The sequence below is a fragment of the Eschrichtius robustus genome, chromosome 3, assembly GCF_028021215.1.
Source record: "Eschrichtius robustus isolate mEscRob2 chromosome 3, mEscRob2.pri, whole genome shotgun sequence".
Lineage (NCBI taxonomy): Eukaryota > Metazoa > Chordata > Mammalia > Artiodactyla > Eschrichtiidae > Eschrichtius > Eschrichtius robustus.
Genome location: NC_090826.1, coordinates 24,785,964 through 24,807,077, shown reverse-complemented (window position 1 = coordinate 24,807,077; position 21,114 = coordinate 24,785,964). Strand labels below are relative to the sequence as shown.

General features: G+C 38.1%; 1 protein-coding gene across 12 annotated transcripts in view; it reads left to right on the top strand.

The window, feature by feature from the left end:
* The window catches only part of PUM1 (pumilio RNA binding family member 1), a 128,204-nt gene that overhangs the window by 29,771 nt on the left and 77,319 nt on the right, over positions 1-21,114 (top strand). For all 12 annotated transcript variants that reach the window (XM_068539347.1, XM_068539341.1, XM_068539351.1 and 9 more), the window contains one exon: positions 6,917-6,985. In XM_068539347.1, coding sequence (XP_068395448.1) covers positions 6,917-6,985 — 69 coding nt within the window. The remainder of the gene's footprint in view (positions 1-6,916; positions 6,986-21,114) is intronic.

The window sequence follows — 21,114 nt, the reverse complement described above, 5'->3', positions numbered from 1 at the left end:
TTTTGCTTTTCTCACAAAATGGGGATAAGAGTACCTGCATTTTCAAATTGTTACGAATATTAAAGAGATCATACAGCATATAAATATTTTTATAGGACAGGACCTGGCACAAAGTAAGTCTCAGTAAATATTTGTTGTTGTTATTTATAATACAGATACAAGAAAGCAGAAGATGGTGTAGAACAGACTTATTAAATGTTTTTCCCTTGATGATTAAATTCAGATTAGGTTAATCCTCGTATTTCATTTCTTCTTCTCATTGCTCAAGTTTCTCCTGCATTTGCTGGCTTTTTCTCTCTGGTATCTCCTTCCTGTAATGGTTCTTGGCACCACCTCTTCTGCTTGTATTGTTCTGGATCTATGTTAGTGAAATGGAGCCATCATGATCTAGGCTTGCCTTTGCAAAAAATCCTCCAGGGGAACAAAGGTGTGGAGGAGAAAAGTGCTTGATAACTGAGATTCAGTGGTTGAGGAAATAAATATTTTAGTAAAGGCAGTTTTAGTCTCAAGGTATAGAAGTCTTTTCTACTTAGCAAAAATTCAGGGCATTAAATGAAGGAACACCAGGGATTCTCTCTGAACCCCAGAGCAGGAAATATATACGTGGGCCTCCTGGGCACTAGGAGGCTTTTCTGTTTCCATAGGGGTTCCGTAGTCTCTTGTCTCTGATTTTTTTCAGCACATTCTTTCTCTTCTTTGTGTTGACCATCTACTGCTTATTCACCAGGTTATACTTGACCCAAAATGACAGCTACAACTGCCAAGTCTTTAGGGAATTTCACTTTATCTCTCCATTGCTATCTGGCCTGAATGCTAAGGAGAGGTATCTGATTAGGTCAGTTTATCATTTCTCTTCAGGTACTAGGGGTTTGGCCATTCAGGAGAATACTTTTGTTATAATTGTTTGTGTCCAGAGGTGGTGGGAATCACAATGTTGTCCTTTCTAGGCAGGTGTCTTGAAATATGTCTGTTAGAAAATATTCAAAAAAGTGTTGATTTGTTGAACTTTATTTTTCCAAGTGCACTACATAGCTCTGATTACTGTTTTAAAATATAGACTTCCAGTGTGATTTCATAAATACCAACTTAGTGGTACCTATTGTGTTTGAGTTTGGTTCTTGTATACAATCAACAGAGAACTGGCCAAACTAGCTCAAGTGAAGGGACATTCATTGTAAAGACACCCTGAGCAGTTAAGGGACAGCAATCCAAGGACAGGAATGCTAGTAAAGTAAGGCCAAGAACTGAGCCAGAATGCTCTCAAAAGTTGCTTCTTTTTTAGGTCTTTTATATTGGACTGCATGGACCACCATGGTAACCGCTTTGTTCTTTGAGATTTAATGTTCAGTAATATATATCTGCTTGAAAATCTGATAAATGTAATTTGTTACATATTTGGATCATTAACTTCTTAAATTTGGATTCCTTTATACCCAAGTCTGAGTTTCAGTGTTTTTTTTTTTTTTCCTTGACTGCAATGTTGGCTGGCCAAAAGGGAGACAAAAATCTAAATAGAGAAGTAGGAGGAGAACCAGGAGACCATAGTGGTATGGAAATTAGGGAATGAAGGAATTTGAGAAGGTGACTTTATTGAGTTTTTTTTTTTTTTTTTATGAGAACGGAAAAAACATGAGCTTGAACTAGTGATGATTTTTATTTTTATATGTTGGAAGTTTCTGAATGGATTAGAATGGAAGTTTCTCTGAATTGAGGATTAGCTGGGAATTGAGAAGAGAGAAAAATGGTTGTACTTTGAAATGCTAAGTTTTAGAAAGTAAATTAGACGTTTGTGTGATCTAGGTACTTCTAATATTGATTATGAAAACGCTGACCTATAGAGAGAGAGGCTCACCTCCCCGGAATGACCAAAACCTACCCTTTGCTAACTGAGGATAGGGAAAGAAGAGATGGATGTATGGGGACATTTCAGTATTAAAGAGAATAACCTGTGAGGTGGATATAGTTGAATAAATGCCTACTAGGTATTGGACATGTCTCATTTAATATATTTTTTAATGAATTTATTTATGGCTGCATTGGGTCCTCGTTGCTGCACGCGGGCTTTCTCTAGTTGCGGTGAGTGGGGGCTACTCTTCGTTGTGGTGCGCGGGGTTCTCGTTGCGGTGGCTTCTCTTGTTGCGGAGCATGGGCCTAGGCACGTGGGCTTCAGTAGTTGTGGCTCACGGGCTCTAGAGCGCAGGCTCAGTAGTTGCGGTGCACCGGCTTAGTTGCTCCATGGCATGTGGGATCTTCCTGGACCAGGGCTCGAGCCCGTGTCCCCTGCATTGGCAGGCGGATTCTTACTTACTGTGCCACCAGGGAAGTCCCTCATTTAATCTTCATAGCAAACGTATAAAGTAGCCAGTGTTATCTCAGTTTTACAGATGGAAATAGTGAAGTGTGTATCATTCATTGATTCTGATAAGTATGGGATGTTGGGTATGGTAAGTAGGACTTCTCAAGGAGTGCACTTTAGAATATAATTCTTAAAGACTTGTAAAGTGATGCTTTTGCTTAATTTTTCATTTTTCAAATGTGATGTATAGTTCCGGGTTTATCTGTTTTGATTTTATAACTTCCTGTGGTAAAACACCAACTTAATTTGCAAAATTATGATTCTAGTTAGGACAAGATCCATGTTAGAAGAAGAAGACAGTTGTTGAGGCTTACAAAAGAAAGTTTTCTGGTATCTGGGAAATGGAAAGGAAACTCAGAAGCTAGGTCATTTGTACAGATGATATTCTTGGGTGGGATGAAGTGAGGAAATATGAGGTAGGTCAGACACTAACGTGGTTTTCTCACTTTGCCTCTTTAGTAAAGGGAGTAAAAGATGCTTTTATGGGGTGGGGCCTCAGTAGAGAAAGTCCTGGATGGGTGTGAGATGGGCAACTGGCAAGTAGCCCACAGAGAAAAATAGGAAATAGTTTTGTGAAACCAGAGGCGATAAGATTATTTAGTGGAAGGAAGGAAGTATTACAGACATTTAGCTAAAGTAAAGATGGAATTAGTAAGTCATACTAGAAATTAACATTAACCCTTCACTCAAATTGAATGCTAGAGAAAGGGGGGGAGGTGTAGAGTACAAGAACTTGAAAAGATAGTTCTGTCCTGATGGGAGCATTTTCTTTGATTATAATTTACAGCCAGCTTTTCTCCTTTATGATAGAAGAGGTTTCTTTGTTACCTGCCCAAGAAGTTTCTTACAGTCGTCTGTTTTCATCATTTGATTTTTCTTGATTCCTGAGCGTCTTCTTTTGATCATTAATTTTGTTTCCTAGGAAGAATTTTGTTGAGAGTCTGCCTGGTGTTGATGACCATACCAGGTATAGCTCCCATTATAAACAATAAGTTCCTGACTAGTTAAAAACACTTTTGTGAGAGTGACTTGGTTTATTTTGTCTACTCAACTGTGGGTAAATGGTTTAAAATGGAGTTTCTGTACTAGCAAAGGCTCCATTCTCGTCTACAGGAGGTAGGAGGAGTAGTGGTTCACCTTGTATGTGAGGCAGAGAGAGACACCCTGGAAGAGGGAGAGCTGGAGGAGGTGAACAGAGAGCTAAAGAGAGGGAGAGGAGACCTGAGAGCGTGAGCGAGCCAGCAGATAAAACATGGTAGGAGAGAGAATGATGGGCGGGTGGGAAGGCAGTATAGAAGGGATGGAAATTGCTGTGAGGGAAGGACGGGCAAATTTTGAAGGTAGGGGGAGGAGACAGTGGAAAGCAAAGGCGAGAAGACCAAGAGAGCAGACTCATCAAAGCCCATGGCAAAAGCTGTGAAGGCAGTTCTTCTGTCTGGGGGTGGAAACTTCCTGTGGCTGCCCTGGAGGCAGCTTGATAGCATAGAAAGGACATTGCACTTTGAATTGGAACATCTGGATTTAGATCCTGGAAATGCCATCTAAACACTCTTCCCTACTCAGCAGTGGTTGGGGAAGGCATTTCTGTGAGGCTCAGTTCTAATCTCTTAAATGGGAATAATTACTGTGAGATTGTTGTAATGATTACATAAATAGGCATATTGCATGTTCTCTGCCTTCCCCTTACCATTTCTACTTTTTTTCATTTTTGTAGCCACTCCTACTTTTTTCTTGGGAAATATAAATAAAATTCCAACATTCTTGGTTAAAACTATTTGTAGGTTTTTGGATTTTCAAGAAACGCCTAGCATCTAGTTAAATGCATGTTTAGATTCCACAGAAAAAGCTAGATGTAGAACTTTATGTGTTTAATTTACATGCTTTGTAAACGTTAACTCTGGCCTGAAGGTTCAAAATGATTTTATCTGACGTTTGTAGAATTTAGCTAAGATGCTGTCCTCATCTCCCCTCCCCCCTCCTTATTTTTAGCACCTGTAGTTTAGGAGCTTATTCAGTGTGCTTACTGAAATAATGTAAACGCCTTGTACTGTGAGCCTGGCTTCTGTTTCAAGGCCCTTTGAAGCTGTTTTACCACAATAACAAGCCTTATCTCTATGTCTCTTTGTTCTCATATGGCTTAAATTTAGTGTCATTTTGAATTTTATAAATTTACATTTTTGTCAAGCATCCCAAAACTGTTACATCTTAGTGACACAGTGTATCATTTGTAGCATAGTCTCAGCTCTGGGTTTTGAAAATGTGTAATTTAAAACAATGCGACCGGGTCTTCCCTGGTGGTGCAGTGATTATGAATCCGCACAGATTCGAACCCTGGTCCAGGAAGATCCCACATGCCGCGGAGCAACTAAGCCTGAGCGCCACAGCTACTGAGCCTGTGCTCTAGAGCCCGCGCGCCACAACTACTGAGCCTGTGCGCCTAGAGCCCGTGGTCTGCAAAAAGAGAAGCCACTGCAATGAGAAGCCCGCGCTGCAACGAAGAGTAGCCTCCACTCGCCATAACTAGGGAAAGCCCATGCACAGCAAAGAAGACCCCAACACAGCCAAAAAAAAAAAAAAAAAAAAACCAAAACAAAACAATGTGACTGTTTTTATGTGGTGACAGTTCAGTCAAATTAAGATTATTGGGGTGGTATTCAGTCAGCATGTTAATAAAATCCTTAAATCGGTTCCCCCAACTGTATTCAGGTTTGTGCTCCATACTCTACCCTCTCCCTGCCTGTCTGTTGTTTGACTCTCTTTGCATTTACCCACTCCTAGAAATTGTTCACATACATTTGGAGGTAGTGATGATTGGATGAGGGGGTTTGAGAAAGTCCTGCTTCAGGCAATCAGCAGTGTTCCTCAGGTAGGCAGAATAGCTTTCCTCTTTATATTACTCAGCCATAAAAAGAAACGAAATTGAGTTATTTGTAGTGAGGTGGATGGACCTAGAGTCTGTCATACAGAGTGAAGTAAGTCAGAAAGAGAAAAACAAATACCGTATGCTAACACATATATATGGAATCTAAAGGAAGAAAAATGGTTCTGAAGCAGCTAGGGGCAGGACAGGAATAAAGACGCAGACGTAGAGAATGGACTTGAGGACACAGGGAGGGGGAAGGGTAAGCTGGGATGAAGTGAGAGAGTAGCATGGACATATATACACTACCAAATGTAAAATAGATAGCTAGTGGGAAACAGCCGCATACCACAGGGAGATCAGCTCTGTGCTTTGTGACCACCTAGAGGGGTGGGATAGGGAGTGTGGGAGGGAGATGCAAGAGGGAGGAGATATGGGGATATATATGTATATGTATAACTGATTCACTTTGTTATAAAGCAGAAACTAACACACCATTGTAAGGCCATTATACTCTAATAAAGGTGTTAAAAAAAAAAAAAGAATAGCCTTCCTCTTTAATAAACAAGGGACGTTACTCTAGCCTCAGGCAGCAAAGGTGGCTTGTTGCTCATAACTGAGAGGACTAGTAGACTGTTGGACAGTAAAGGGTTTTTGAATTATGACTGTTTTGCATAATCTATTCCACACTTCATTCTTGCTCTTAAATATTACCTTGTAGTAATGATCTTGGAGATGAGTTAATTGAAGTCTAGAAAGATTGTTATGATGTGGGTAGTACATTTAATGATAAGTAAAGTTTGAAGAGATCCTTGTGATATGTGCTATTTTTTATTTCTCCTGGTTTTCAGATTCTAGGAGCCCCCAGAGATATTCCAATATGGAGAAATGTTGAGGGCACTCCGTTATATAGTTTGTAGCGCCTTTCCCTGAGGTTTATCAAAGAAATACTGGCTTGGATCAAATGAGTCCCCTAATTTGTACTTAACTGTTTTCACAAGGACTGTGGTCTTTGAGTCAGTTTTCATAAGGACTGTGGTCTTTGAGTCAGTAGCAAGGTTTAGGTCACATAGTCATCTACATACATCATTGCTCTTCAACATGTTGATCTTTACTTATTAAGTCAAAATGTATGAAATACAGCTACCGTAATTCTCTCTCTCTCTTTTTGAAAGACTCTGCTTCCTTATTTATTTATTTATCTATCTATTTATTTATTTATTTGGCTGCGTTGGGTCTTCGTTGCGGCATGCAGGCTCAGTAGTGGCAGCACGTGGGCTCTCTAGTTGTGGCACGCGGGCTCTAGAGCGCGCAGGCTTAGTTGCCCCATGGCATGTGGGATCTTAGTTCCCCAACCAGAGATCGAACCCGCATCCCCTGTATTGGAGGGTGGATTCTTAACCTCTGGATCACCAGGGAAGTCCCTACCGTAATTCTTGTGTGATGGAATTTGCTTTTTCTTTTTCTGGATTATTTGTTTTTCATGTTTGAAAACAAAAGGGAATGGGAGGGGAGAAAGCAGGGGTCATTGCTGAACGCTGATGGTTAAAGGTAAGTGAATGTTTAATCTCAGTCACTTGATTATTGTTATTGTCAATATCTGAAAGTAAACATAGAAAAGCTTTTCAGTTGTGTTTAATGTGTATGTAAAATTCAAGATGCTAACTTGGAACTTTTCCCTCCTCTATTCTAAACAATAGGTACGTTCTATGGATGAACTGAATCACGATTTTCAAGCACTTGCTCTGGAGGGAAGAGCGATGGGAGAGGTAAGTGAATTGGTGTGTCAGAAAAGTGGGCCTGTTTTTAAGGGAAGGTTGGAGCTGTCTTTCATCAAATGTGTCCGAATCTAGTCTCCAGAAGTATGTGCTTGCTTTTCCTTGTTGCCATCCTCATGATAGGAGTGGGATATTGCAGAATTTTGCCAAAACAATCTCATTATAAGAAGAATGTTAACTTTAGCCTAATGTCTTAAAAATAAAACAAAATCAAAATGTGAGCACAAATTAATACTATCTTAACCAGTCAGTTGTAAATTGAGGTGTTAAAATTTTACAAAATAGTTTTATATGCATAAAATGTCCTTACCTTTGGCTCATTTTTCAGTTGTTAGGTTCTTTTGCAGTGGAAGGAAGTTTTAGATTGGCTGCTAGTCAGAATATGTTGATAACCTATTTTTAGAGCAGTGTTATTTTTGAGGAAGTTGTTTAGAGCTCCATTGTGAAGAGGGAATTGTTAGATTTCTGGTGAAATAATTCCAGAAGGTTGAGGCCTGAGCCAGTCATCCCTTACACAGATAGAATTTAGAAACAAGCATTTTGGTTTGTTTGTAATGTTTAAAATGTGCAAAAACAAAATTTACCATCCATTATATTGATAGCGAAGATTGCCATAATTCTAAAAGAAAGAGGAATATAAATCAAGTATAGCAGATTTCTGGTGCTTCTAGATGTTGACAGTAAGAGTGTATTGGTGATAGGTAGAACATACAGGTTGAATTGATTGCTAAAGATGTCACAGGTTCACAAACTGGGGGCATTTGCTTGTGATTTTTTTTGTTCTGGAGAGTAGCCTTAGGTTTTTTCTTCTGTTTTATATTTTGTATATCTAATATTTAAAAGCCCCCATATCTATTTTAATGTTTTAAAGCAGGGAGAATAGCTATATTCTGGATTCTCTTTTATACTATTCATTAAATACATTTGTTCTTTGATTTAGCCAATATTCTTTGATCCAGGCACTGTGCTAGGTTCCGAGGACTCAAAATTAAGATAATTTCCTGATTTATAACAAATATTCATTGACTACCATTGTGGCTGGGCATTAGTTAAAGTCTTTGTGTTTTGATCCTAAGATTCTTGCTTCCTTGGTTATAAGATTTTGTTTCCAACTTTTCTGAATCATCTTGTGGTCAGAGTTGAGTGTCCTATCATCTTGGGTTCATGGGGTTTTGGCCTGTTTTTGTGTTTCCTCTAGAGCTTGAAGAGCAGATTGGTAGGTGTTCTTATGTTTCCTGTACCTGCCTAATATTAATGAAACAGTGCACATCAATAAACCCTATCTGGTTATTGAGTAAACGATTTTCTCACTAAATTTCTGGAGCACAGTTTGAACAGAAAGTTAACAGATGTGTCGTATTAATTATAGATGGGTAAACCACATTTATCTGCTTCCGCACTCCTGTGTTCTAACCTGGTCCACTCTACCAAAAATCTAAGCCCAGTCTTTTAAAATTAGTTACACAGAATAAAAATAATGCCCTGTTACTGTTTTATAAGCAACACTTCATAATCTTTAAAGACTTAACTCTAATTGAAGAAGAGTGAACAGAAAGTGAATTTTATTTAAATTAACAACAAAAATATTTAAAAAATCATTTTCTTCTTCCAAAAATATCCCTTCCCCACAAGGTCTCCAGACCTCACCTCCTTATTTTTGTTAGGGATGTCGTTTTTTGATGTTTGTATGTAATTCGTCAGACCTAGGTGTTGGCATATGTAAATAACTAAACAAAGTACATTCCAACAGTAATGCAGTGTCACTCTTCTTTCCTTATTATTCACAAAGTAATAATAATAGCTACCATTTGTTGACCATCTATTAGGCAGATGCTAAGAGGTTTGCATGCATTATCTCATCAATAACTCTCTCAGGCTGGTTCTGTTATCCAGATAAAGAAAAATTTTGCTCAGGGTCACACATCTAGAAAGTGATGGAGCTGGGACTCTGACCTGGCTACCTCTCCAAAGCACGTGCCCTTAGAGTAAATGAAACCAATACTTACAAAATAATTGATGGTAAAAATCTCATTTTAGTAAGCTTTATAACAGTTGATATTTGGCGAAGGATTTTAAAAAATGCTTAATACACTTCCCTTCCAAGATACAGACACTTAACTGAGGTTATTTTTGGAAAGCATAACCCAGTGTCCAGGCACAAAGGGGACAACTAAGTTAAGTATGGAGTGAGGTTTTTTGTACTCAAGGAACTCTTTCTTTAGCTAGTTGAAGGAGTGAATACACATGACAACAGAAAGAGTTCATTGTGTTTCTTTGTATGGTTCCTGTTTTGAGAAGGGAGTGATCAGTATTGGCAGGAATAGTTTGTGATTACTTGGATGGAGGCATAGGACTTGGGAAACGTCCTCTAGTTTAGTTAGGATTCACATAGGTATAGGTTGGGAGAATGTTTTTTGCAGAGATACAAGGGAGACGGGCACAAAAGAGAGATGAAGAAAGCAAGCTTTTATAATAAAATAAAGCATAGTTTCTAATTAGTTTAACGTCATTAAATTTCCTTCCCTTTAAACAATAAAGCATCTCTGGGAGGGGATGTGTGTAAATGTAGTGTTTACCCGTATAAACACTAAAATTTCAAGTAAATTGCATGGATTTATAAAGCCGGGCACAGTATTTTTTTGCTGCAGTTATCTTATTTGTATTTGTGTGTGTCTGTGTGCTTGTGTGAGAGTCCTCATTAGGGCAGATGATACCTATGTTCAAGAATGTGTGAATCTTTAGAATTCAAAGAGAATTGCCTCGATTCAAAGTAATTGATTTCTAGTAAAGTTAGTGCTGCCTGGCTCTTGCAACTTTTTTTTTTTCTCATCAAAGCCAGTGCTAGACTCCTGGAGTCACTTTGCTAGATAGTGTTTCTTAGAAATCTTGCTCAGAGGTGACTACTTAATAAAACTTTGCCTTCAAACCTTGCTGGTTGTCTGAAGTACAGCTAGCTGTTCTTAGCTGAAGGACACACTACAAGTGCTTTACTTACCTCCTATTCTAAAAAGTCAACATAAGAAGGAAGATAGGAAAATGTCTTAGGCTTAGGGCTACAAATTATTTTCAAATATTTCATCCACTCTCCTTGCTAGCAGCCCCTTTCATTCAACTTTAAGTCCAGTCCTGAAAAGTTTAAAGGCACAGATTATTTCTGTTGAGTATTCAAGAGTGTATCTTTGTAGTACTGAGGAAGGCTCATTGACCTGATGTTTCTGGGTTCTGTTTCTGCCTTGGTTGGTTTATGGTCTTGCATGACTTATTTATTTTACGTCCTGAAAAGGATGCATTTGCAAAGAGGATAGTGGTTCTCGTTTGAAAGTACTTTGAGAGTCTTTGACAGAAAAGCCACCTTATTCTGAATAATTGGTTTTCTCACTTTTAAAAACCAAGGAACTTTTTTTAAGAGTCCTTAATGTTTTACATGTAGTAAACCTGACAGCGTTCAGGGACATTAAAATAATAGTGATTATTTCTGGAATAAATGGAATGTATTTAGGTATGTGGCCCTTCATCTTTGTTTTAGAAAACTGAAGCATAGAAAAGCTTACCTTTGGTAATAAACATGTTTGTAAACCTGAGGAATGAAATCTGGAAAGTGCATCTGTATGTGGAGTGATAATGAATCCTACCACGTTCCTGGAAGTAGAGTAAGGTGAGATGTATTTAAAACATAGCTGCAGGTTCTCATTAGACATTACATAGGAATTCTGCCTGTAAGTGTGAGAGCAGAATGGCTTGTAGAGGAAGGAATTTGACAATGATTTGGAGAGCTCTTAACCCAAAGAAAGGTATAACTTGGTGGGATGAAGAGCTCACTGGATGAGAACCCTAATGCCACCGCTTTTGGCCTTGCCTCAGGCATTCATCTTCTTTGGACTTTGCTTTTTTTCATCCATAAGACACACATGTTGGACTAGATAGTTTTCCAGGACCCTTTTAAGTCTAAGATTCTTGGAGTTTGCCCTTATTTCTAGCTTTAAAAAGATAGAAAATAAGACTAGTTCTCCTTTTTCTAGGATATGCCAGAGGGTATCTAAAAGATGGGTTTTTTTAGAGTGTGATGTAGAGGTTCTGTAAGTTTTCATTGGGTTCTCTAAGTGACTCATTCACTGTGCAGCCACATAAGACATTGAAGTGTCTGTCCATCAGGGCTCATAGGGTGGTAATTGTGAAATCGGGACAAGTAGGATCCTAATGTGGATACCAAGTCCACATCTTTCCACCATGGCATGATGGCTCACAGAATTGGAGGCTTTTGGGTAGCTAAAAGTACTTTTATGATCCACAGCCCTAGAGGGGCTAACCTCACACTGTAAATTCCTTGCAGTTACGGTCCCATAAGAGTAACTCAGTTGACTCTAAACTGGGTTGAATTTTGGAAAGGAGATGTGTTGTCTGCTAGCAAGATCATGCAGCCTTTCTTGCAGAAAGGATGAAAAATAAATAGAGCCTGTGGTACATTATAAAAATATCTGACCAAGCAGTGTAACACATCCTTTTCCCCCCAGAATGCAGCTTTTGAGTATGCATAGGAATGGTAAAAGCTGCCTAGTTCCATTAACTTTGTATTAATACCATTTGGTTGTTGGGCATTTTTGACATTTTGTTATTAAAATGAAATGGTTCCTTTAGAGAAGACATAGCTAGCCAGGCCAAGTGATCTGGAGGAAGTTAATAACTTTCCTTTATTAGGTTAATGACCATGTTAGAGGTGAAGTGACCTTTTTATGAGTCTTGTTTTGGAAGTTCCTGGGATCAAAACTATTATGTTTTGGGATTAGGATTGGGCATTTTGAAGAAGATGATAAGAAGGTATCTTCTAACCCTGTGAACATGGGTGCATCTGACATTTAGAACCTGGTGCCCAGTTCTGTCCTGTCACTTTGAGACCTGTGTGGAACCCCACACATTCCAATATCTGCCTTCTGTCCTGCACTGGGAAGAATGGGTGGACTTAACGACTGTATACGTTAAGCCATCTTGGAATGTTTGAATGCAGTAAAACATGCTTGAATGTTTGAATGCAGTAAAACAAACATGCTTCTGTGCATCAGGAAATAGCTGATCCACATGCTGCTTTATCTGTCTTCATTAAATTTCTTCCCTTTTATCCTCCTTTGTCTAAAATGTTTTTATTCTTTTTATCCACATCAGTATGCTTTATTTGAAAGTAAGCTAATTAACTACAGTAATACATTAACACTTTTCAAAACACTTTGGCATTGATTTCATTACCTATGTGAATCTCCCAACAGATTTTTGAGAGACACGACTATTTTTACATGAGGGAAGTGAGTTCTAAGGTCAAGTGACTCCAGCTAAGATCATAACTGTCAAGATGTGGATTGACATCAAGTTCTATTTCATTAGGCTCAGAAATAATAATAGCTGCAGTCTATTGAACATATATGATTTTCCAGGTACTGTACTAATCACATATACATTATTGTCTTCACAGTGGTCCTACAGTATTAGGATGTCCTTTATATACTGGGCAAACAGGGATTATAGAGGTTAACATGATCATGAGCCAGCTGTTTAAACCCAGCTCTCTATCACTCCAGATCCTGAGCTTTTCTACTGTTCATTTCTGCATGTCCAGAGCCTACCCAGTATGCAGTCCAGCTTCAGTTATCAGCTCTTCTATGAAAGCTTTCTTGCTCTCACCAACCAGAAGCTACAGAGGGGAATTCAGTAGCACATTATTTATTTATATCATTCTTATGGCCCTAATTTATTTTATATATAGTGATTTGTGTAAATGTTTTCTATTTCCTTGCACGTAAGTTTGCTGAGGGCAGGGGCTTCAGCTAATATGTACTTTGTAAACAGTGGCTGCCTAATATATTGTGTTGAATAAATTGTGTACCAGTAAATATTTTTTTCTAAGTATGGATTCCTCTTTATTTTCTCTTTTACATCAGAAGTTCCCCCCAAGGGACCTCAGTTCAATTCAATAAATATTGCCTGTATTCTCTATTCATATTACTTTTCCACCCTCAGGGATGTGGGGGTGTGAAGGGGACGATGGGGAGTGGACAAAACTGAAAAGCATTTATTCAGTCCTCTCTGCAAATCTTTACATTTTTGAACTATTCAATAATTATTTTACGAAGAGTACATAGGATGAATAGCATGTCAGCAATGCTGTTATCCAAATAGAATCTTATATAAGGGCATTTATTATAAAGGATCTTTTATTTAATGTAGTTGTAATCATAGGACACTTTCTCTGGGCCATCTGCTGGGGCATGGAAGTATCCTCATATATATCCAACCAGCCATAATGGTGTTTAGAAAATTGGAATTGCTGTTGTTATATTTCTTGTTCAAGCTTGTATTAAACTATGTTGTGTGTAATTCTTTCTTGTTTACTTTTGTTTTGCTGATGAGGAACCAGAACACCAAAATTAACTCATTGTCTCTTAATTAATTAATGAATTCTGTGGTCCTCATTATAGCAAAATGTGTAGAAGAAATAGTTTATTTTCTGTGTTGGTCTTCCCTGTATACATACACATCTGTGATATACATGCACATCTGTGAAATTTTCCACTCCTGGAACACACGAAAGAGGGAACCTGTCCATATCTGGCATACTAAGACACTTCTCTTGTCAATTTAATAATTAAAAATACCCTGAGGCTGACTGGATGTGTGGGTGGGTTTGAGTGTTTGGTCCCATCTTGAGGCAAAGGACTCTTTATCCTCTCTTTTTTTTTTATAAATTTATTTATTTATTTTTGGCTGTGTTGGGTCTTCGTTTCTGTGTGAGGGCTTTCTCCAGCTGCGGCAAGCGGGGGCCACTCTTCGTCGCGTTGCGCGGGCCTCTCACTGTCGCGGCCTCTCCCGCTGCGGAGCACAGGCTCCAGACGCGCAGGCTCAGCAGTTGTGGCTCACGGGCCCAGCCGCTGCGCGGCATGTGGGATCTTCCCGGACCGGGGCACGAACCCGTGTCCCCTGCATTGGCAGGCGGACTCCTAACCACTGCGCCACCAGGGAAGCCCTATCCTCTCTTAATTGAGCTGTTTGCTTCCTGCTTTGGGAATATGAGGGGGGTAGGTCATGAAGCAATCTAGATGTTTTCATGGTTTTATTCATGAACTTTACAGATTTCCTAAGTGATCTGGAGGCTTATCTTTTACACGCTGGGCTCTCAGGTACTATTGCAAGGAATCATTTATATAATTATTTAAAGTCTAGACCTAGTATAACTTTAATATGGTTATGTTATAGATCAAACCATGTAATTTATACTTAGATAAAAACAAATGACATTATTTATAGGGAACTTAAAGGTGGCCGGGATAACATTGTCTTCTGTTTCCTTACGTGCCTTTTCTATATCGTGTAGAAAAGCCTGGTTCACCTGGGGAATATCTTCATTTTCTGAACATAGTTTACTGTTCGTGAAGTTTTATGAAGATATCAGAGAAAAGAAACTTCTTTTGGCTCTGTTCCAATAACTTGAAGCGGGAAGGTATAAGGAAAACTTTACCTTCAGTGGCTTCAGGAAGGGATGTGCAGTGGAGAAGGGATTAGTATGGAGCTTGCCCCAGGTTAATTTACCACAAAATATTCATGGAGCTTGAGGTGCTAACAGTATCTCTGAATTTTTTATTTTTGAAGGGCATGCTTTCTGAAAGAACAACCAATGTCTTCTGTGTGTTTAGTTTCAAGGATGAAGTTGTTAACAGTGATTGTGTTTTTTGTGTGGTAAAGAACACTGGGAAACCCCTGTGCTCCTTTGAAGACAGTGCGTTTTTGTTTTGTTTTGTTTTGTTTTGTTTTCTTTGGCCGCACCTCGCAGCTTGCAGGATCTTAGTTCCCCAACCAGGGATCGAACCCCTGCCCCCCTGCAGTGGAAGCATGGAGTCTTAACTACTGGACCGCCAGGGAATTCCCCAGAGTGCATTTTTAAGTTTAACAGTAGTCATCAATTAAAGAACTGTTTGCAATTCAGTCTAATTTGTGGTGGTCCTAAAATTTAAGAGCTACCAAATTCTTCTTATCTCTACTTGATTGCTCTTTTTGCTCTTACTGTTCCCCAGCAACTCGCAGTGGATCCTCAGGACAACCTTAAAACTTTACCCATTGGAGTTGTAGACTTAAACTTGCAGCACCGTATTCTTACATACTTGGATCCTGTTTTCAGCTAGGCTTTGGACTCAGCTGACTCTGTGGAATAGATTCCTGATTAAAATAACTTCAGTGGTAGACTGGCTTATGTATACTTAGTGACTTCATTCTTGATCATCATAATGGGCTATGAATCTTTCCTTTTGAAATTAAATAACTTAAAAAAAAATGCCTTGAAAGTTGAGAGAGGCATCTAAGCAGCAGTTTGTACCTTTCCAGCTCCCATTTCCACAGGTCCCTTCTTTTACCATTTTATGCCTAGGTTACTGCAGTGACCTCTTTGCTTAGCCTCCCAGCATCCATTTGCTTTCCCTCACTCTTTTTTGTAAAGGAATGTGAAATTAATCTTTTTTTTTTGGCCGCGTCTCGCGGCAGGCGGGATCTTAGTTCCCCAACCAGGGATTGAATCCGTACCCCCTGCGTTGGAAGTGCGGAGTCTTAACCACTGGACTGCCAGGGAAGTCCCTCAAATTAATCTTTTAAAATGAATTTTTATGATTTTACTCCCTGTTGCTGTCTGTTGGATTAGAGCCCAGCTCCTTGGTGCTCCATAAAGCCTCACTGGCAGCTGGACTAGTTGTGCTTTTTCACCCTCTCCTTACTGCGCCTCTAGTTGTTGGCGGGATTCCTTTTTTATTGGTCCACTTGCTTTCATTTCTACCTTTGCTCTTTGTGGAAAGTCCTTTCTGCTGTCTTCTCGCTCTGAAGTCCCCCATCCTTTAAGGTGTCCCTTGACCATCCTGTGCCCGGTACTGTTCCAGTTTGATTCCTGATAGGTTTTTCTTTTCTTTTTTTAAAAAAAATTTTAATTCTTGGCCTGTTTGTTTGTTTGTTTATTTATTTATTTTTGGCTGTGTTGGGTCTTCGTTGCTACGCACGGGCTTTCTCTAGCTGCGGTGAGCAGGGGTTACTCTTCGTTGCGGTGCACGGGCTTCTCATTGCGTTGGCTTCTCTTGTTGTGGAGCACAGGCTCTAGGCTCGCCGGCTTCAGTAGTTGTGGCTCGCGAGCTCTAGAGCGCAGGCTCAGTAGTTGCGGCTCATGGGCTTATTTGCTCCGCAGCATGTGGCATCTTCCCGGACCAGCGCTCGAACCCGTGTCCTCTGCATTGGCAGGTGGATTCTTAACCACTGCGCCACCAGGGAAGTCCCGGTTTTTCTTTTTAATCTTTTCTTTCAGGGCAGAGAACTTTGTTTGTTTGTTTGTTTTTTACTGCTTTTGTTACTTCCAGTAGTGGCTCATGCAGGTTGTGCATTTCAGGGTAAGTTCAAGTACTTCAGATGCTAAAATTTTATTTTTTCAATGGTCAGAAAAACAATATTGGTTTTTCAGATATGAGAGAGGAGGTCAAATTACCTGATATTGGCCAGGCCTAAGTGATTTGTATAACTTCATCCTTAGTGGTGGAAATGTTATTAAAGGACATTAGATACAACTATTAACAGTGTTTATTATGAAAAGTGCTTAATAACCCTGGAAAATATTTTTTAAAAATCTCTTAATTTTATATACTGCAGTTATAATTATGCAAAAAATTAAACTTTTCTTTCTTAAAAGGAGTATATTAGATTTCAACAAAAAGAGATTTAGTTGAGAGACAATTAATATGGAAATTTGTTTTCACTAGTAATCATCTTGCCACATAGACTGAAAATTTTAAGCAGTAATTACTAGATGCCAGATTGTGATGCTGCCTAGTAAGTGAAATGTGAAAAAAATTATAGCAAATTTTGATTCTTAGACAGTTTTTTGACGATTTGAATAAAATGAAACAGAACAAAAATGTTTAAACATTTAAAAATAATCTTTACATGTAAGTATTGAGTAACTGATTAAAAAAATGCAGGATACTTAATTAGTAGATATATAAATGGGAAGTGAGAATTTAGAGGGTCATGTTCCTTAAACTTTCTGGAAAAGAAGGGAAAAATGAAAACACCATCTTCTTTATTTATTTATTTTTTAATATACTTAGGTATTTTTAATTAAAAAATGATTGGCTTGTGATTAAGCCATTGAAGATTTTCACCATCCCTTATTTAAGCTACAGTTTTCAAAGTGGATTGGAAATTATTATCTGCTTGGTTTGGCCAAAAAGTTCGCTCGGGTTTTTCTGTAACATCTTATGGAAAAACCTGAACAAATTTTTTTGGCCAACTCATATCTGAAACATGCGGTGTGAGCTCTCTCAAAATTCCCACTAACTTTTGTCACTTTGAAATTATGTTGAAGTGAAATGTATCTGCTTAAGAGAAAATGCTTATTTGTAGTGAATTCTGTACCACCATAATCTCAATTTTTATTTATTAAACAGTTCTAAATCATAATAAAAGTGTATTTTGTAACAAGTCATCCATAATCCCACATCAACGAGCACCTATTTCAGTTTTTATTTTTCTTTCCAATCTTGATCCAAAAGGGAAGGGTGCATGAGGAGAAGCAGTCTTTTCGTGTACAATTTTGTATTTTGCTTTTAAAATTTAATGTTATTTTATAAATATTACATATAGTCCTGATAGCTGTTTTGGGTGAGCTTGTATTGTTGCATATAGTTGTACCTTATTGAACATTTAGTTTGCTCCCAACTTTTTTGCTCTTACATTTTGAATGTGAAGCTTTTTTTTCCTTTTGAATTCTTTAATGTTGAGATAAATTCTCAGGAATGAACATGGCTTTTTCCAGCTTTTTAATTTATTATTATTATTTTTAAAATTTTTATTGAAGTGTAGTTGATTTACAATGTTGTGTTAATTTCTGCTGTACCGCAAAGTGATTCAGTTGTACATATATGTATTCTTCTTCATATTCTTTTCCATTATGATTTATCATAGGATATTGAATATAGTTCCCTGTGCTATACAGTAGGACCTTGTTGTTTATGCATCCTATATATAATAGTTTGCATCTGCTAACCCCAAACTCCCAACCCTTCACTCCCCCACACTCGCCTCCCCCTTGGCAGCCACAAGTCCATTCTCTATATCTGTGAGTCTGTTTCTGTTTCATAGATATGTTTATTTGTATTGTATTTTAATTGTAGTTTTGTTTGGATATATGCCCAGGAGTGGGATTGCTGGGTCATACGGCAACTCTGTTTTTAGTTTTTAACTTCCATACTGTTTTCCATAGTGGCTGCACCAATTTACATTCCCACCAACAGTGTAGGAGTTGAACATGATTCTTACTGTATATTTTTTCAGAACTCTTTCCAAAAGAATTGTCGTAACAGTGAATGGATATTTGTACCTTTTTTTTTAAAGCCTTGTAAAGGATATCGATTTGTTCTTTTATATTTAAACCGTTTCTTGTTAAAGCTTTAGTAGTAACTTCTGTGTGTAGTTTATAGTATTTATTATGAACTGTCTCACTAGATTTCACAACAACCCTCTGTGGTATGGAGGGCCAGGTAAATTCCCTAGGGCATTAAGATTTTGAGAAGGGATTTCTGAAAATTACACAGTTTTCACAGTCAGAGCTTTGACTAGAACATGTGACAGTGTTTACCAATAATACTTCTTTATTTCTATCAGTACTGAGCGGTCCTTTCTCTGAGTTAATATCAAGTTCTTTTAATGTAATGAGAATATTTATCAAGAGATTAAAAAATTGGGGGGGGGCTGTATCTTACCAGCTAGTTAAAATATCAGGTATTTGACTCCTGCATTGGCTACATTCCAATGAAACTAAGCTTGTGTTGGAAGTTTGCATTGCCACATGAGATGATTAAACCTGTTCATGCGTTCGGGGCTGTAGCATCCCTGTGAACAGTACTCCTTAAGAAGCCAAATTTCTGCTCTGAGAGATAGTTCTGTGCAGCCTGTGTTGTGTGTAAGCAGTCCTCTTGAGCACAGAGTGCTTATTGGAGTTTCCATCTATGCAAATATTAATGGTGGTATGGTCAAACACATCCAGTCTTTAATAGTCAGCTTGCCTCTTAGTTTTTGCAAAGCTCTAATCATAGTTCTTCCTGCAGTGTTTTGTTAGGGCTCCTAATTTTATAAATTTACACTGAAGTGGGCTGGGTGATGTTGTGCTCACATCTGCTAGCTGAGTACACAGGAGCATTTCATTGGCTATGCCAATAGTAGTGTGAAGTCTATTGGTTACTACTTTGTTATTAAATAATATTAGCAGCTAATTCTTTGATTGATTACTCTGAGTCCAGCATTGTACTACTCCTTTACACACTATATTATTTAATGTTCATAACAGTTCATTTTATAGGTGAGAAAACAGGCCTAGATGAGTTAAATTCACACAGTTGGGATTTGAGACCAGTTTTTTGTTGTTTGTTTTTTAAAATGGTTTCAGAGTAGTTGTGTGTGTTTACCACTATATTACTTCTTAAAATAAGAAGCCTAGAGGTTTTTGATGTTCTCAAGCCTTTTAGTTTATTGTCTCCACCTCTGTTTAAAGGACTCTTAGTAGAGGTTAATGTTGTGGTCAATTGTGCAAGTGTGGCTTTGTGTATTGTCTTTTCTGTTAGATGATTAGAAAAAAAAGGTGTTTCCAAACACAATTTAGAGGTTTCCCAAGTGGCTAACATTGCTCATAAACCAGTGCTTGATTTCCACTTTGTTCTCCAGAAGCCTCATGAATAAGCTTACTGATCTCTTTACTCTCCTTAAGTCTTTTCTTTTGCAAACCTGTGGTTCAAGCTGGGATAAATAGTGTATGTGTTTTTCTCCTAAAGACTGGAGAACAGATACTATTGGAGAGGCACTTAGGAATCCCATTTAATGGGACAGTACATGGAAGAGTACAAGGTCTGTTGTATTGCTGTGTCGGATGGTAGGACCTCCCAAGCCCTGGTTCTCAGTTTGTAGGTCTTGAAAGGGATTTACTAATTTAGAGATGATTGGATTATAGAACTGACCTATACTGACTAGAACCACAAGAGATTAATGTATGAAAACTAAAATGCAGTTTACTGATTTATAAGGAGAAATAACAACTCTCAAGTGGACAGGATAATTGTGTTCAGTGATCAGCATGTTTGGCTATAGGAGGAAGCAAAGTTCTCTTAAGTTTGCTTGGTAAGCAGTCTGAGCCAGGGAAGTTACTTGGATGTTTTTAGTGGCTGCTGTACCCAAGCTACTATCTAGCCTGATGCATTAATTGCTTTTATAAGGACAGACTTGTTTGTGCATCATATGTCCTCTCCCTAAACATGCATATTGGTTGATACTGCCTGCGTCTGACTCCCTGGGTCTCCTTTGCTTTGGTTGGACCAATTTCTAATTCCCTTATCTTCCTTTAGAATTGTGAAATCTTTTAATCCTCTAATTGCCTAATCTTTCTTTAAATTGAATTTTGTAAACCTCTTCTGCGATCTGTTCTTTGTTGTCCTGTCGAACAGTATTTCCAAGTTCTTGATGAGTTAAGCAGTAACTGTGTCTTTTCATACAGTAGTTGCATTTGAATGTTTGATGATTGAATTTAGGTGTGGTGTAAGTGAAGATTTGGCAACTCCTGATGTGGGTTGGTGAACCAGGATGTTTTAGCCTGTGCTATGGATGATATAACCTTTAGAGGGGTTGAATCTGAATTTGAAATAACAATTGGATACTCATCATCACTTTGTTTTATATTCAATAGATTATAGCTCCTTTTAATACGATCAGATTCGAACAATGTCTTTATTTTAGATGACTCTTGACTGTGTGATTGCTACTAATTCTCAGTAAGCTTAACAAGTCTTTAGTCCATTTAATTTTGCCGAATTTAAAAAGCCAGTCTTTTTTTTTTTTTTAATACAGAAGGGCTGTAAGACAAAATAGGGGAAAACATGAAATGGAACAGATGTAATTTTTTCCAAATTCAAAAAAAACACTTTGACTTTAGATATTAGAAATGGAACAAGAAGTGCTTCTTGAAAACAGACTCTTAAAGATGTTTTAAATAAAAGAAAACTCTTCCGTATATTCACAGCTGTATTAGTTATCTATTGCTGTGTTCCAAATTACCCTAAAATTTAGTG